This window comes from Camelus ferus, chromosome 16 (assembly GCF_009834535.1).
Source record: "Camelus ferus isolate YT-003-E chromosome 16, BCGSAC_Cfer_1.0, whole genome shotgun sequence".
Classification (NCBI taxonomy): domain Eukaryota; kingdom Metazoa; phylum Chordata; class Mammalia; order Artiodactyla; family Camelidae; genus Camelus; species Camelus ferus.
In genome coordinates this window covers 4,345,978-4,364,706 of record NC_045711.1, presented here as the reverse complement: position 1 = coordinate 4,364,706, position 18,729 = coordinate 4,345,978, and the positions used below count along the sequence as shown (strand labels likewise).

General features: G+C 33.2%; 1 protein-coding gene across 1 annotated transcript in view; it reads left to right on the top strand.

The window, feature by feature from the left end:
- BRIP1 (BRCA1 interacting protein C-terminal helicase 1) overlaps positions 1 to 15,305 on the top strand; it is a 136,900-nt gene extending 121,595 nt beyond the window's left edge. The window contains 5 exon segments of the mRNA XM_032498371.1: positions 5,178 to 5,260; positions 7,535 to 7,768; positions 9,276 to 9,938; positions 9,941 to 10,047; positions 10,049 to 15,305. Of these exon segments, the coding sequence (XP_032354262.1) occupies positions 5,178 to 5,260; positions 7,535 to 7,768; positions 9,276 to 9,938; positions 9,941 to 10,047; positions 10,049 to 10,117 (1,156 nt within the window). The 3' untranslated portion in view covers positions 10,118 to 15,305.
- The last annotated feature ends 3,424 nt before the right edge of the window (positions 15,306 to 18,729 follow it).

The following is an 18,729-nucleotide window of genomic DNA, read 5'->3' as shown; positions in this document are numbered from 1 at the left end:
GAGTAAAGGAATAAAAATGTCAAACCTACAAAGTTAAAAAGAGTGGGAGAGGAGACAATGACAGATGAGTTGTCAATAAATTTTGAACACTGGAAAAGAGATGAATGATTGAATGACTTAGCAGGCAAGAGAAAGCTGAAATTTCAATCTGTAGTCGTGAAAGCTAGCATGATCCTCCAGATTCAAGCATGGAAAAGCTTAGGGCTTAGGGGCACTCTCAAGTGTCAAAGTAGAGTTAAACTAAAGAGGATTGGTTGCAAGTTAGTATAAGAAGTAACGAGACAGCCCCCTCCCCAACCTAGGTGTACTCTCTATATATAAAGAACTATAGAGCCTATATATTCTTTAACTACAGGTACAGCTAAGGATGTATTAGTAAAGATGGGGGTAAGAAAAGTCTTCCTACTAGATGTAAGAACTCCATCCTCTTTTTCTTCTCAGCTCTGAGTAGGCAGACAATCAATCTTTTATCTTCAAGACAGGAACGTACAGTGTTCCTCTTTAAGAAAACTGACCGCCCCATGAATAAGGGGCTACAGATAGTAACATAGTCGTCCTGTTCCTACCAGATTACCTTACTGCAAAGCCTTCCAGCCTATAAGCCCCACCAGTGTATGCAGAGATGCCAATCAGCGTTTTAGTGCCCTACTCTTAAATAAGTGCAGAGTCTTCACCAGATATTCAGAGAAAGTCTGTGACATGAAAAAGAGAACTCAAAATAATAGCAAATAAAAGCCCAACAGAACAAAAATAGGGTGGAGAAACTTGTAGAAAACAGGAACAGTGCAATAGAACAAGGGTTGGCAAACTTTTTCTGTAATGGTCTGCACAGTATGTATTTTATGTTTTTAGGCCACATGCATCCATATTCTTCTTTCTTTTTCTTTAACCTTTAAAATGTAAATACCATTCCTAGATTTTAGGCTGCACAAAAACATGATATGGACCAGGTTTTCCCTGTGGGTTCTAGTTTGCCAACCCTTGGATAGAAGAAATTAAAAAAAATTATATTGGTAATATCCATAGGGAAGTAAGATATTACCTCCATAAAACAGGAACAGAAAATAAGAAAAAACTCCTAAACATTAACATGGTAGCAACAAATTTTAAATGCAGAATTGGGCTTAGAAGATAAAATTGAAATTTCTCACATCCAAAAGTCAAAGAGAGAGAAAATGGGAAAGGAGAACCAGAAAATGAGTCTGTATGCAGGAACCAACTTCTGATAAATAGGAGATTCATCAGAAGATAATGGAGACTCATATGAAGAGACAAGAGAAGTAAAAGAAAAGAACATATCAAAGAAATAATTCAAGAAAAATGCTCAGAATTAAAGGATATAATTTCCTGATTGAAAGGGCCCACTCAAGCACCAGTAAAGGGCAGAAAGCTACAAAGCATCTCACTGTGCAGTTTCAAATTACCTGAGATAAGAAAAGGTCCTAAACCCTTCAAGAGGGAAAAAGACAAGTCTCATACAAAAATGTGGAATCAGCATTGAAACAGACTTCTTAAAAGCAGCACTGGCAGCTAGAATACAGATGAAAATTATCTTCAAATTTTTGAGGGAAACTTTTGACTTGCAATCTAAGTTCTAAGCAGCCCAAATGATCAATAAATAAGATAGAATAAAGCCTTCATTATGAAGGGACCCAATTCAGTACTAAAGGACCTAAAACATTTGCTTCAAATACACACTTTCTCAGAATTCTATTGGAAGAAATTCTCCATCAGTGAAGAGAACATTCGGAAAGAGGAATACCGAGGATGCAGGAAACTGAAGTTCCAATTCAGAACAATGCAAAAGAGAATTCCCAGAAGAATCAGGAAAGCAAGCTCTGGGATGACATCTGTACAGCAGCCCCATAGTAGTTAGTCTAGATTGGTTTCCAAGGATGGAAGGTTTGCCTATACTGAGAAAAATTTTTAACAGCTGTGACAAAATTTATGAATTAACTAATGGTAGAAAACATAGAAAAATAAGCAAAAAAGGAGACCGTTATTAACTCCAGGGCAGACAAAAACATCTTGTACAAGAAAGGAAATGTAATCATAGTACACCGTGTGATTCATCTGTAAATGGTAATCCAGTGCATATTGACTTACATAAAAATTGTGATATAACTCGACAAAGAAAATGGAGAGGTAGTGAAGTTATCAGTGATATGAGATGAACATCTTTTACAAGAAGAGTCGGTACATAATTGCTAAGGCTTAAAAATAAAAAAGTAGTAGTAGTACAGATGTTATTTAGAAATATGGAGGTAAATGACCATCAAAACTATCTAAGATATTTTAAAGTAATTGTTCCTGAGGATTGGGAACTGGAGATGTGTAGATGGCTAGGTAAAAGAGAATTCTGTTTTTTATTAAAACTATTATAATACTAATTGACTTTTAAACTATGCTGTGTGTTTGATTAAAAAAATTAAAATTTACAAAGCTAGAATTAACGTTTAAAAAACAGTCTGGAGGTTTCAACTCTAGATAAGATGGAGTAAGTACATCCTGTACTGCCTTTAAAACCTAGACAGAATGCTTGGAACCACTAATTGAGTATATGAAAAGTAAAATAGTAGTAGACAGACTGGGGAAGAAGACCACAGTTCAAAATACCAGTGAACTGGTTGGAGTAACTATATTAATATAAAGACAAAGTAGAATTCAGAGCAAAGATTACAGGGGTGTTAAAAAGGAAAATTACATAATGATGAAAGGATCAATTTATCAAAAAGACATAATAATTCTACATGTCTCTGCACCTAAAAACAGAGCTTCAAAATACATGACCCCCAAACTGACATCTGAATAGAGATATAGACAATTCCCCAAGTATAGTTGGAGACTTCAAAATTCCTCCCTCAGTAATAGTTAGAAGTAGTAGACAGAAAGCCAATAAAGAGATAGAAGGCTTGAACAATGTTATTAACCATTTAGATTGAATTGACATTTTAGAGCACTGCAGCCAACAATAGCAGAATTACACAAGGGACATTTACCAATATAGACTTTATCCTGGGTGATAAAAAAAAAATTTTTTTAAAGATTTGAAATCATAATCAGTTGTTCTCTGACTGTACTAGACAAAAACAAACTAGAAATCAATTTAAAAAAAAACCAAAAATGTCCAAATACCTGGAAATTAAGAACATACTTCTAAAAAATATCCATGGGTAAAACAAGAAGTCTTAGGAAAATTAGAAATATTTTAAACTAGTCAGAAATGAAAATCAACATATTAAAATTTTTGGGCCGCAGCTATAGCAGTGCTCAGTGGCAAATTTATATCATTAAATGTTTACTTTCAAAAGCAAGAAAGATCTCAATCAGTTATCTAAGCTCCTACATTAAGAAGCTAGAAGGGGTTGAGGGTATGGCTCAGTGGCAGAGTGCATGCTTAGCATGCATGAGGTCCTGGTTCTATCTCTAGTACCTCCACCAAAAACAAAACAAAAAAAACTAGAAAAAGAAGAACAAAATAAATGTAAAGCAAACAGAAAAAAAGGAAATAATAAAGGTAATAATATAAATCAATGAAATCAATGAAGCTAAAAAATAAAATATTTTTAAAAGATCAATAAAATCTAAAAACATATAGATAAATTGACAAAGAAAAAGACACCACAAATTACCAATATCTGAAATAAAAGAGGTGATATTACTACATATCCTGCAGACACTCAAAGGATAGTATGGGAAAATTCTATGCACATATGTTCAGCAACTTAAGTGAAATGGACTACTTCCAAAATACCCACGAAGTACCAAACTTGCTCAAGATGAAATTGGTAACAGAATAGTCTTCTATATATTGAATAAATTTAATTTTTAGTTAAAAATTCTCTGAAAAAAATCTCCACCCAGATGGGTTCACTAGCAAATATTACCAAACATTTAAAGAAGAAATAACACCAATTCTCTTTTCTAAAAAAAAAGATAACGGAACCCTCCCCAATTCATTTTCTAAGGCCTACACTATCCTACCAAAACTAGATGGAGAGAATATTTTAAAAAGAAAGAAAACTACAAACTGTCATGAATATGGGTGAAAATGTTCTTAACAAAATATTAGCAAATTGAGTGAGATCCATGAAAATGACTAAGTAAAGATCATTTTCTCCTAAGTTTGAGAATAAAATAAGAATGTTCACCCTCACCACTTGTATTTAATATTGTATTAGAGGATTCAGACAGGGCAATTAGGCAAGAAAAAGAAATAAAAGATACCCAGATTGAAAAAGAAGTAAAATTGTCTTTAAATTTGCAAATGACATAATATGCTACATAGAAATCCTAAGGAATCCATAAAAAATTATTAGAGCTAAAACAATTTCAGCAAGGTTATAGGATACATATTCACTATACAAATATCAATTGCATTTTTATGCACTAGGAGTGAACAATCCAAAAATGAAATCAAGTAAATTCCATTTACAGCAGCATCAAAAAGAACAAAATGCTGAGGAACAGCTTTAAGTGAAAGGACACTCACTGAAAGCTTCAAAATATTATTGAAGGAAACTTCTAAATAAATGGAAGAATTCCATGACGATGAATTGGAAGACTTATTATTGTTAAGATAGCATGTAATGATTTTAAAGTAAAACAATTAGCACATTGAACCCAACAATCTATAAAAAGGATAATGAACCATGACCATGTGTGGTTATTTTAAGAATGAAAGGCAGGCAAGCTCAATATTTGAAATTTTGCCAGTGGAATCTATCATAGGAACAACCTAAAAAGAACAATTTCATGGCTGAATCAATTGGCACCAAAACATTTTTTACAAAATTAAACATTCATTTATGACACAAACTCATTAAGCTGGAATAAAGGTCATCATAAAATATACAGGTAATATAATACTTAAGGTATAAAAAAATAGTCTCTGAAGGAAGGCTTTAGACAATACTTTCTATAATTTTCTTGACTTTCAAAATAGAATGCATATAACATCTTTGGATATAAGTTACTAGCAGTTGGCAAAAGGAGGGGATTTTTTTACACAGCTACTTTGGTACATTTTGTTGAGTCGTTTCTAATAACCTTACTCATAATAATGACTTTGATTGAAGGACGAATCATTGATTTTCTCAGTCTTCTTACTGCCCCACTAGAAATTTGGCTTTATTTTCAGTATTATATTTATTTGGTTTTCTCCCTATCGTTTATAGGTGTATTAGACACAAAAATGACTGGGGGGCTCTTATTCTAGTGGATGATCGCTTCAGGAGTAACCCAAGTCGATACATATCTGGTAAGATTCTCAGCTGGGCCTAGATTAAGAATGAATAATAATCTTTGGTATTTAATGACTTCTGCTTTTAAAGACAAAGACAAAATTGGATAGAGAATTTGAATTACTAGATCAAACATGGCAAAATTCACATTGGAAATTAGCCTTTTAATGCTATGTGTTTACAAAAAATCTTTATAGAGGAGAATCTGGTTAGTTACCAACATAGTAATCAGTTGAGTTCCTTCAATTTCACAGAATGTGGGATTTGATTCAGTAACACAGCAATAGTTTATTTAGCATTGTCAGGGAAAAAGCTGTTCCATAGAAATGAATTTTCCAACAAATAGTAAAATTTTACATTTAAGCACACAAGCAGTCCTCTGGATACCTAGAATTCTTTTTATTCTTTCATTCTGGATTATTTGAGTTTTATTGCTGTGTTTGTTTGTTTGTTTAGAAATGCTTCGGTTGTTAAAGAATTTATATTAGTCAGAACTAGTATTTTCTAAAAAAAAAAAAGCACTACTACATGGTGCAAGATCAAGTAGATGGTCATGTTTTCCCACTCAAATGAACAAATTCTATGTGCCTGTAGTTTTCATCCAGCAGTACGACAGTCCCTTTAGAATCAATACCAGGGATCCATTATTAAAGACCTGTTGGAAATACTTGTATCTTGTTATCCTTAGAGCTAAAAAGTTCATGCCATACTATCATGAAAAGATTCTAAGTTTTAAATTTGTTTCAGATTGGCTGTCTATGGGTATGTATTCTACTTTGTATATTTCAGAGTCTAATTACTGTGTGTAGTTCAATATTAAAACATACCCTCCTGGATTGAAGCAGGAAATGCTGCTTTACTAGTCTTTTCTTTTCCTCTCCACGTAAAGCAAGCCACAGTGCTTAGGCCAAGATAAAACCAAAAGCAAATGTTAAGTGCTCTTGTTTAGTCAGCAGGTGGAGCTCAGATTCTTTCAAGTTTTCAAAAGCAAACTCTGACATTTATGCTGAAAATGCTTTCTTTGATCACAAAAATGTCTAAATAAAAGTGGTAACTGTAATACCAACATTTTTCAATTTGGGAAAATTTCATATTTTTATTTGCTATAATTATTTTCCCCAAGCAAATAAAAATAAAGAACTTTTTCAAAAAAAATGCTTGTTTTAAATTTTTTTCTTACTTTAAAGTCTAGAGCTGAAATTTTTACCGTATAGTTCAGGTTTCTTGAGCAATTTTTTAAAATTAAATATTTTTTGTTGTTTCTGTAAGGTTTTTATTTTTTCTGAGACTCAAAATGTGAAATCTTATCTAGGCAATAACAGCACAACAAGATACAAATTCCTTTCGATGACTCACTTTTGTTTAAACTCAATTTGATACGTATAGATTAATAGAACAACTCCATTAAAAAAAACTAAAGGAATGTATTTGAAATGAAAGTGTAATATTCAAGTTGCTTGAAGCCCTGTCTTATTTTTCTCTCAACTTAAAACACCATAGTGACTTTTTAAGCTACTCCAGAAAATGCTGATAGTTTTAGTAACATCAGCAGAGAATATTTATTTTTTTAAGTCCAAATAACTGATTTTGAATTTCATTCTGAAGTGATTCATACTCTGAAACAGCTTATTCTCTTAATATGGTTCATTTTTATGCAGTTTTCATATGTCAGGGGGTTAAATTTTGTCCCTTACAACTTGATTATTTATATTTTTAATATTAAGAAATAAATTATATAATAAATATTTAGATAGGACATGATTTTGCCCATAAAACAGTGTATTCCTTTTACCCCAGATTGGTTTGATATATCTGGAATTGGGGGAGAAGGGGAACAAAAAAACCCTAATGAGACTGTAATCTTGAATTTATTTTTGCTGAAGGAGTCAAATTTAGAAAGTTGGAATAAAAAAGTGTGTTGTTTACAACTTCTATTTTCTCTACAATTAAAGATAGGTGATTTTTGTGAAGAATTATGATAAAATTAAATTTGCCTTATTCCCCAGTTGTTCTAAATTGACAAATAATGCATTTCCAACCCCAGTCTACTCCCAGTGCCTCTTCCCTCCCTCCACCTGACAATCAGAGCATGTAAAGAGAGATGCTACTGATACATGAGCATATTATACATACAGAGTTAAAAAGGCAGAGAAAATGTTGAGAACCATTCTATCCGCTGTACATTCAAAGTCGATTACTTGACTAGAAAAGTTATCTAAGTTCTTTTCTTAATACATAGTATTTTCACTGAATAACCAAAATTTCTTCACTGGGTTTATTTTTTTCCTTAGGACTTTCTAAGTGGGTGCGGCAACAGATTCAGCACCATTCAACCTTTGAGAGTGCACTGGAGTCCTTGGCTGAATTTTCCAAGAAGCACCAAAAGGTCACTGATGTGTCCAGAGAAGACAGAAAGTCTACAAAGGACAATGAGTCTACAGTTCCAGTGGCTTGCTTGAAGGACAGTACCTCAAGTTATTTTTTAGAAGCAGCAAGCCATCTCTCACCAGAATATCCTAGGGAAGGTAAAGCAGAATTGTGTCTAATAACTCCCATGTCCTAAAATGATAGATAAAGTCCGTCTCTACCATGTGGCATCATCTCCAGAAAGGAGAAAAGTACGAAAACTTCTGCCCATTTATGTTTGGTAGAGAAGCCTTTTGTTGTATTTAGTGAAATGGTATTTGTTACGCTGTAGATTAATGTCCTTAAATATGCTGGTTTGTAATACAAGGTGTTATCATACAATAATGAAGCAGTATGTATTGGAATGGGAACAAACTTTTGTCAGGAGACCTTTGCCTGTTTTCTGGTTTTCCACTAACAAGCTTTGCCCCTAACTAGCTGTGTGGCCCCATGAACAAGTCGCTTAACTTTTGAGTCTTAATAGAAGAAGGGATATCTGCCTGCCTATCCCTCCAGTTTTGGATTGTAAAGATCTAATAAGATGATAAATACCAGAGCATTGTAAAGTACTCTGCAAATAGTCATGTTTTTCTAAAGGCTATAATAAAAACTGGCCTAATTTATAGATACTTGTCTTACATGAATTTCTTTAGGGAAGAGTCATTTATTCTAAATGAGAAAAAATAATATTTTAAAATATATCAGAATATAATGGATTAGAATTTAGGAAATTATAGAATATAATTTAGAAAACTAGAATATAATTTTAAATATATTAGAATATAATGTACCATGGATTGGCAAACTGGCCTAGGGACCAAATTTGGCCTGCTGTCTGTTTTTGTAAGTACAGGTTAATGGAACAGAGTCACACCCAAACATTTACGTATTGTACACAACCGGAGAGTTGAGTAGTTGTATGTATTGATTAGAACAGCATAATTGAGTAGTTGCAACAGATACAAAACAACCCTCAAAGCCTAAAATATTTATTGTCTGGCCTGTTATAGAAAAAGTTTGCCAAACTGTGGTCTGTATTATTAGATATTATTTTAATTGTTTTAGTTAATATATACTAGGAGTTTAATATATCACTTTTTAAATATTTATTTTATAGTACATGCTTCTATCCTAAATAAATGTCATAGTGAATCCCATTATACAGGTAACCACGAAACCTAGGTTCTAGTCCAAGTCTGATTACCAACCAGTTTTATAACTTTAGGCAAATAACTTAGTCTTTGTGATTGTCAGTTTTTCTCAATCACTGGTTAGTGAATGTTTAAGACAGATTTTTACAGCCCATTCCCTCCTTTATTGAGCTGTCTTCCTCTTCCTTTTCATCCTTCCTTTTCTTGTTCATTTCTGAGGTCCCTAGTATGGAATTTAGTAGTTTACCAGACAGCATGACAACTTGGGCTAGGAATCACTGGAGACCTAAAATTCCTTTTAGAGTTAACATGTTGTGCTTTGCATTCTAAGATGGAAGTCCTGCTACTACTGGTATGGGCTCTAAATTATGTATTCTATACAGTTATGTCAGTATTTCTAACAAATCACTTTACTACACAACAATTATTATGTTAGGTACAGAAAGATAACACTCTTAAATTTTTATATTCATAGATGATCCAGTATTATTGGAAGAATCTGCCCAGGCAATGAGAGCCGAAAAAATTGTGATTTCAAGATCCACAAGCCCAACCTTCAACAAACAAACAAACAGAGTTAGCTGGTCTGGCTTTAATTCTTTGAAACAACATCTTACTGGTAAAATTCTGACTGAAACACCTAAGTTCAGGCCATCAGAGGATTGTGTCTCTAGTACTTCCACTTTCAAAACAGAAAAGGGATGTAAAGCTGTTTTGCCACTCACTGATAAATGTGAATCCTCACCTCTGACAGTAAACACATCATTTGCACCGTGCCCTCAGTCAGAAAGCATTGCTCCATCAATAAAGATTGATGCTTCTCTTAAAAATCATTCCAAACAGCTGCTTTGCTATGAAGAAGCCCTGGATCGGGACATTCAGTTGTCTCTAGTATGTGAAGAAGCTGAACGTTCCACTTCAAATACAGCTGTTGAAACAGAAGCAGAGGATGAATCTATCTATTTTACACCTGAACTTTATGATCCTGTAGATACAAGTGAAGAAAAAAGTGAACTGGTTGGAACTGATAGAGACGATAGATTGGCTAATAATTCAAATTGCATTTTAGCTGAAGATCTTTTTGAAACTAGAACTATAAAAGGAGTGGATTCAGTCAGAGAAATGAGAGCTGAGGATTGCACAAAAAGTTGAATAGACTCATGCAAATTAAAGAAAGTAAAGTTGATGACATTGGTAGTAATGTAAAATCAACTCATGTAAATGAACTGAAACTGGGAAAAAGCTCTTGAAACCAATATAAAGAACTTTAAACAGTCTCCCTCCAAAAATAAAGGTGTGTTCCCTGGTGTTAGGTAATAATACTTAACTATCAAGCTATAAAAATATGTTGTCATGTTTATATTACACTGTTGTAAATGATAATTTATACATTGGATAAGTGGTATTTTTTTAAATTTGAGATATATTTTTCACTTTAATCCATTGTCATTAGAATTTTTAAAGGTCTATTTTATGTTCAGAAATGTAAGCTTTACTATTCTCAAGTTTCGATAAAGTGAATCATAAAAATTATTTTCCTCCAACATGTGTTCCTTAGCTAAATGCAGTATTAAATTAATCAATCCGAAAGATATGTAGTTTCCTAAAGCACTTTAAATTTCACATAAACATTTGTATTTTGTAATACTCTTCATCTATTTGTTTTCATACTGATGCATAAAAATTAATAACGGTCTAATCCAGTCACATCTCAATCATGTTTCACTGTAGATTTCACCTCAGATTGGTCTGAGATTTTTTTTTAGAAATCACAGTTTTCTTGAAAAGTTTACTCCTGTATTAAACTTCCTACTTATAAATAATTAAGAATTAAGGAAGAAAATTACATACATTTTTAATTGAAATGGTTTTACATTTTTGTTCATTAAAACAAAATCAGACGTGTTTTAAACAAATTTATATAAAGTTATAAAATGCCAAATGAAGGACTCCAAGTTTTCAATTCTAATTATTTAGCTTTGTCATCATCGTGGAAAAAAGTGACTTGTTCTCTCAAAAAGGTTTTAATTATGCAACTAACAGAAAACTTCTAATTTAAATTTAATAAGTAAACGCAAACATATAACTGTAGCTGAAAAATGTTCCAGTACAGCTTAGTAAGCCTTTCTGTAAAATTTGACTCTGTTTGTGTTTTTGTGAATGAAACTATATTTCTGATCAAAAATGATTATAGAAGAAGCTCTTCTCTGAAATCATTCCAAAAATACGTTCACTGATCTTTTCCAAGAAACATCTGTTATTCAATGGACATTTAGACTTCTTGTGAGTGAACTGAATTGAAATTTTATGAGCTGTTCAAGTTGTAAATTTGGTTTATCTTTTTCAAGCCAAAATTCCCACAATCAGATTTTTTTTATATTCATTTGGAACAATGAATTATTATAAATGCATATGTTTACTTTCATTTTGATGGTGTTTAGGTTGAATACAGCTTAATTGTTTCTATAGCATTGGATATTACAACTCTAAGCATAGTTCAAATAAATTTAAATTTTTACCTGTTGAAGTGTTTATAGATTGGGATATATTTGATCCCACCTAGTATTACATGTTTTTCTTAGGTGATCAGTAAAAAAATTACAAACAATGGACTAGAAGGTACTTTTTAAATTGTTTTGAATGGGTGAAACCATTTCTTCTCTTTGGTATAGTTCTTAATCCACAAATAAAGGATAGTGCAGTAGTAAAAAGAATATTAGGTAGAAGACAAGAGACTGGGCTCTATTCTTGGCTCTGCCACTAATTTGCTAAGTCATGTTGGCAATCACCATTCCTTTTGGGGAATTAGTTTCATCTGTTAAATGTGGAACTTAGGGCTATAAAATCATGCAAATCCCTTTCAGCTTTAAAAATCCATAATATAAAAAAATATATGTTGATATTTTATTCTGAAACAATTTTCATTTGCTTTTGTTGCAAAATGCTTAAGATACAGCAAACCATTTATAGAAAAGATAAAATTAATAATTGCATGAATATGTGCATAATAATTTGGGAAGCAAGATACTTATTTTAACAGTGCTGCAATTAAAATATTTTTGAATCCTTAAAATTGCCTTTAGAAGAATCAGTAAACTACATGAGAAAAATCAACCACATTAGTTTTTAGTCATATCTTAGTGTTATTATCCAATTTAATCCCAATGTCATCCCTTTTCCCTAGATATACTTTATTCTTCCCAAAATCTAATTCTCTCCAAGGCTAAAAATTTCCATTACTGGTAATATACATAGAGATGTGCCACAAGCTTTTAGTAAGTCCAAGAGGTGTTTCAAAAATTTTGTACAATGGTATCACTGTTGAAACAGGTATATAGTCTCCTCAGATCACAGTTTTGACCAGGATGGCATTGCAAGACGTAAAGTACTAGCCTTTATAAAGAGTATGAGGTAGAACATTTTTATTGGTGATAACATACTTTTTAGAAAGTAAGTTAAAATGTGTAAAAGCATTTAAAGGAGTATTTGGTACATGGCAAGCCCTCAATTATTACTTCGTAAATCAATCATGTATCTGGAGTACACCCTTGCCTTATATGAAGCCTTCCCTAATGATGATAGACAGACAGACAGACATACAGACAGATAAACTGACAATAAAGAAGCATCATACAGTAGGAAGGAAAAGTTATTTGGCTAGTTTACTTTTTAAGGCTTTTGAGATATATATGATAGAAATTGTTTATCAGGTAATTTGCCTTACCCGTTTAATGCATATGAAATAATTATCTAATACTGAATTTATTTAAGGGCTGAAAATACATAGAGCATACAGGCCCCGAGCCCGGAAAACTACCAGTTGGAGAAAGGGCTTTATTCATGGAAGAAAGGTAAAATATAAGGAGTAGATGTTTAATGACTTGACTTAAAATTCACATGCATCATTTAAAACTTACAATAATTGTGTTGGAAATTAATGACAACTCTTTATGCTACCATTATGCATTTGATAATTACATGGTTTTTAATTTGGTATTGTTTCTAAGATAAGTCTTTGTTTTTATTCTTGTATTCTTTCCATTTAAGACTTAATTTTTTAAAAGGCTTTTCCCTATTATTTTTCTGCAATATGACTTTGTCATGCTGTTTTTCTATAGTAAAACACATTCCAAATATTCAATTGTTTGAAATTGCTTATAAAACTTCATGAAATCAAAATGCCTGTTGTAAAATCACTTGAAAGACTGATTATTGTAGTCATTTAATCTCTAAGTGATGGCATTTTATTTGTATTTGGTACCACACAGCTACTCTTGCTCATGATTGTGATAAACCTCAGCTTTATCAGTGAGCTACACAAGATTTTACTTTAAACTTTATGAATACGTGGCAGTTTCTTGCCTATTTCCATAGACAAGTGCAGTCAATCTTTTGTAAATAGAAAGGCAGTGTTAATACTGAAGTTTTTCCTTAAAAAAAAATAAGTTTAAGGCCGAATCAGACAGTGAATGTCTAAGGAAGCTAAAACTAAAGAAATATCTGTGCAGGAGTTAAGCATACGGTAAAGAAAGTCACTTAAGGAGATGGAAATTTAGAGAGATGACCTAGGCTTATGATTCTTTAGTCTTAAATGATTTTCATGCCTACCAAAAAAAAGGCATTTTGTTTCTTAAGGTTTCGTTTGATAGACCATTAGCTGCCTGGCTTCCTGTACTCTACAATAGGGCCTTGTTATAATATCCATGGGATCTCAGCCAGTGGATCACCTTATTGGTGAAAAACCACCTTATAATGAAGTGCTTTCAGTGACTAAACTCTTGGACAAGATCCAAAACAACCCATCTTATACCAAATTCCACTGTGTAATAAACAAGTTTCAATGTATTTAAAGGAAAACAAAAATTGCATGAAACTTAACTATTCCCAGAAATTAATCTTTGAAAATTTAATGGTAAATACTGATTAAAAGAAATATTTGTTAACAAGGCACAGTGAGGTAGATATTTTTGTACTCTTTATAATTTGTATTTTTTTATTTTGGTCTTGCTTTTAAAAGTAGTTTATATAACTTTGATTCTCTTGTGCTTTCCCCCCAAATTTCATCATTTCACATTAAATTATTTTACATCAGTATTGACAAAACTAAATATTCAAATGTTTGTTTTGTCTTCTTGCTATTATAAAGTACTAAATTGTACAAGTGGCATGTCATTTATGTAAACTAAGTTAGATGCCATCATCTTGCCATGGTATATGATATATATATATATATGCCATGATATATATATCATATGCCATGATTCATATATGGTTGAAAAGATTTAGAGATACTAAATACTGATTTTTATTATTTTGGATCAAGTATCGTCTTGGTATATTTTCCCTTTTTTTCAAGCTAGTATTATGGTATTCATAGTCAGATGTTAACCACCCTTTCAGACATTGATCTCTTTTATTGTATCTGTTGTAAAAGGACCCAAGTAATCCACCTTGCCAGTCAGGACTTTATTGCTTGTAGAGCTGAATTATTACATAAAGCAGAATGAGGTAGGAAATATAAAAAATTACTTTGTGCTATCCTTAGTATCTGCTTACCTAAATTATAGTAAGGTAGATTGATATATTATTGTTACCATATTTCAGTCTTTAAAGTCGATCAACTTGATGAGCTTTGTTATCATTAGACATGGAAACATGTTCCAGTTCCACCTGCTGACTTACTTTGGGCAAGTTACTTATCTTCTCTGAACTTCCGTTTTTTCATCTTAAAATGTTAATAAATAATTTTATAAGAAATAGATCAAACATTATGAGTATCAACTGCATACAAGCTTTTTTTTTTTAACATCAGGCAAGGAGAAAGATAACAAAATTTGGGGTCAAAGGAATGAGTTTGAGTTTTGGTCCTACTATTTACTGACTGGCCTTGGTCCTATTATTTTACCTCATGAAGCCTCAGCTTTATTCTCTTGGGGGGAAAAAATGAGCAATATCTACCTAAGAAAAGTATTGTGATGATTAAATGAGATGATATGCAGTATGTGAGAGTGCTTTATAAATTCTGAACCACTGTCCAAATGATAGTTGTTAGGAAACTGAAACAATAGTCTAGTAAAATTGTTATCTCAGTAACCTGAAATTGCACCTTGAAAAGGACTAATAAACCTGTTAGAATTTGTTTCATGTACTGAAAAGCATTGCATTTTTAAAAAAATTCTGTGTAGTTGTTCTTTTACTGGCAGGGCTTAAATATTGTGAAAATATATTTTCCACTTCTTTTTTATATCTTAAAAAGTGTGCACATTGCAAAGTGGAAAATGCCATCAAAGGAACACTGAAATCTGTAAGGTGCACTGAGAACATTCTATGTAAGATCCATAGGACAGGGATTTTTGTTGATGGGGGAGGGCAGTGTGTTATTTGTTGCTGTGTTCCCAACATTATATTTACTGACTAAATTTAATGGATTTTTCTATTAATAATGTATTTCTATCAGGACTTTATATATGGTACTTGGCTCTCATAAATGTCAAGTCATTTGACAAATTAGTCATGTGACTAATTTCTAGACTCTAGTGATCCTTCTCTTTACAAATTTTTTATTCTTACTGCCCAAACAGCATTGAATCCTTCACACTATCTCTGTTCCTTCAGTTGTGGGCCAGAGACTGCCATTTCTCTTTCTTCTTTTCCAAAGGGTGTACTTTTACCAGTGTTACCTACGAAGAATGTTGGATTTTTGTACATTCTGTTTGAGATGTTCATAAACAGTACTATTCTGACACAGTTGGATTCTAAAATATGAATTGAATTTCACATTAACTAATTGATTTGCCAAAATGACAGCTATCTTATAAACCATTTAAGCCCATTTTCACCCTGGGACAGAGTTAATTTTTCCTGCCTGTGTCCCAGTGTAATATTTATTGTATGATAAGGCAGTGACTTGTGTAAAAGTCTGTCTCTCTGGCATATTGTGACCCTCCTCCGCCAAGGAAATGGACAACTTTTTGTATTACCTGGCATTTAATCATTCATCCACTCATTCATCTTACATATTTTGAGATCCTGCTTTGTATTATGAGCTGTGCTATGCTCTAAGGGTGCCAAAGATGAGTATAACAAAGATATATCCACTAGGAATTCACACCCTAATTCACATACAAGTAAACATGTATGGTTCAGTGTGATAAGAGCTGTCATAGAGGCAAGGCAGTGGCTGTTGAGGTCGATATGCATACTCTTATGCACAATTATGATTACAGTTAGAGGATCTGTACGTTAACAGCAGAATCTGTTTAACACAGGAAACATCTTGACAGATTTTCATTAAATTTTTAATGGGAAAATGCTTACAGTGTTGAAATATATTCTTGAGGAATTTCAGGATATGCTATTTTTCCTAAGGTTCCCATCTTCAGATCTCTTAGCCTCTCTACTGTGGATTATTGAGTGTTAACTTACCCAAAGGGAACAAAGCAAGAACATAGCAAGTACATCTGTACTGCCTTGAGTATAGCGTGTAGTGCAGTGTACCATAGAGCTTTCACAACGCTTAGCTCATTTGGTTCTCAAAATAGCCTGCCAAAGTCAGCAACACAGGTGGTATTATCCTCATTTTTATAAATGAGGAAAATAAAACACTGTAACGAGACCACAATCAAGGTCGTGATGCAATTTCCACCCTTTTGATGTATTTTTATACTTTTGTATTGATTTTAGTTCACCTTTGTTTCCCAGAATCTCTCTATGAAAGGAAAGCAAGTCTCACAATTGTACTTTTTTTTTTCAAAGGGGTACTTTCTAGAATAATTTTACAGCATTTTTATAATACTAAATGAAGATACATTAACATCCACTAAAGAGTATAAGTTTTTTGAGGGCAGAAATCATCCTAGAAAATAGTATACTGTTTGACACATAGTCAGTGCTTAGTAAATACTTTTTTACAAAAAGAAGAAATCTCCTCAGAACAACCCCAAAAGCTTAACATTGCCTTAGGCAACATAGCTAATTAGTGACATTCAAGTCAGAACTAGTTCCCAGATGTCATAACTTCCAATTCCAGATTCCCAGCCTGGAAAGTTGAGCACTGCTGAAGTTTGTGTAGTAGTGGGGATTGGTGCCACTACAGTGTTATGGCTTCTAGTCTTGATTGGCTTCTCAGCATTGCTTTTCAGCTCATGTATGTTCCCTTACTAGCTCCCCCTCTCTTCCCTCACCCACCAGTAACTGGACTAAACTTACATGTTGCTTCTTTTCTCAGCCCAGTTCCTTTTCCAGTTGATATGCTTCCTCTGGATAATCTTATCCTCTTTTAAACTATAGGCTAATGATTCCTGACCCATCTTCCAGCTGACTGCTCAGCATCTTGGATGTCCCATAGCATCTCAAACTCAGTTTCTATAAAGCAGTTATTTTCTGAAACCTGATCTTTCTGTAACAGCTGGTGGCACTATCATCCATCTGGTTCTCCAAATATTAAACTATTGAGTCATCCAAGTTTTTGAGTTGAGCAATATTCCCTACTTTCCATCTTCACAGTAACTTCATTAAATCAGACCCTCATAATCGCTTTTCTAGACTATTGTGATAGTTCTTAACTAGTCACTTTGTCACCAGTCCTTCCCCTAAAGCCCCCCTTCTACTTTGTTGCCACTTAGCCAATCCAAAAAGGCAGATCTGTCCATTTCACTCACCTGTTTAAAATTCTTCTTTATACAAGATCCATCAAAACTCTACGTGAAGACATACCAGACTTTTTGTGAATTGGTCTTTGCCAGCATCTCCAACCTCATCTCCTGCCACTTTTTTGCTAACTTTATACTTAAGAATTGTTCAGACAATATTATAGAGCTACAGTAACCAAAACAGCATGATATTTGTACAAAAACAGACATATGGACCAATGGAACAGAATAGAGAGCCCAGGAATGAACCCACAAACTTTTGGTCAACTCATCTTTGACAAAGGAGGCAAGAATATACAGTGGAATAAAGACAGTCTCTTCAGCAAATGGTGTTGGGAAAACTGGACAGCAGCATGTAAAACAATGAAGCTAGAACACTTCTTTACACCATACTCAAAAATAACCTCAAAATGGATCAAAGACAAACATAAGACAAGATACAATATCCTCCTAGAAGAAAATATAGGCAAAGCATTATCTGACATACATCTCAAAAATGTTCTCCTAGGGCAGTCTACCCAAGCAATAGAAATAAAAGCAAGAATAAACAAATGGGATCTAATGAAACTTACAAGCTTCTGCACAGCAAAGGAAACCATAAGCAAAACAAAAAGACAACCTACAGAATGGGAGAAAATTTTTGCAAAAGAAGAAACTGACAAAGGCTTGATCTCCAGAATATATAAGCAGCTCATATGACTTAAAAGAAAAAAACAAACAACCCAATCCAAAAATGGGCAGAAGACCTAAACAAGCAATTCTCCAAGCAAGAAATACAAATGATTAATAGGCACTGAAAAAAATGCTCAATATCACTAATTATCAGAGGAATGCAAATCAAAACTACAATGAGGTATCACCTCACACCAGCCAGAATGGCAATCATTCAAAAGTCCACAAATGACAAATGCTGGAGAGGCTGTGGAGAAAAGGGAACCCTCCTACACTGCTGGTGGGAATGCAGTTTGGTGCCACCACTGTGGAAAACAGTATTGAGAGTCCCGAAAAGACTAGGAATAGACTTACCATATGACCCAGGAATCCCGCTCCTGGGCATATATCCAGAAGGAGCCCTACTTCAAAGTGACACCTGCACCCCAATGTTCATAGCAGCACTACTTACAATAGCCAAGACATGGAAACAGTCTAAATATCCATTGACAGATGACTGGATAAAGAAGATGTTGTATATTTATACAATGGAATACTATTCAGCCATAAAAATGACAACATAATGCCATTTGCAGCAACATGGATGTCCCTGGAGAATTCATTCTA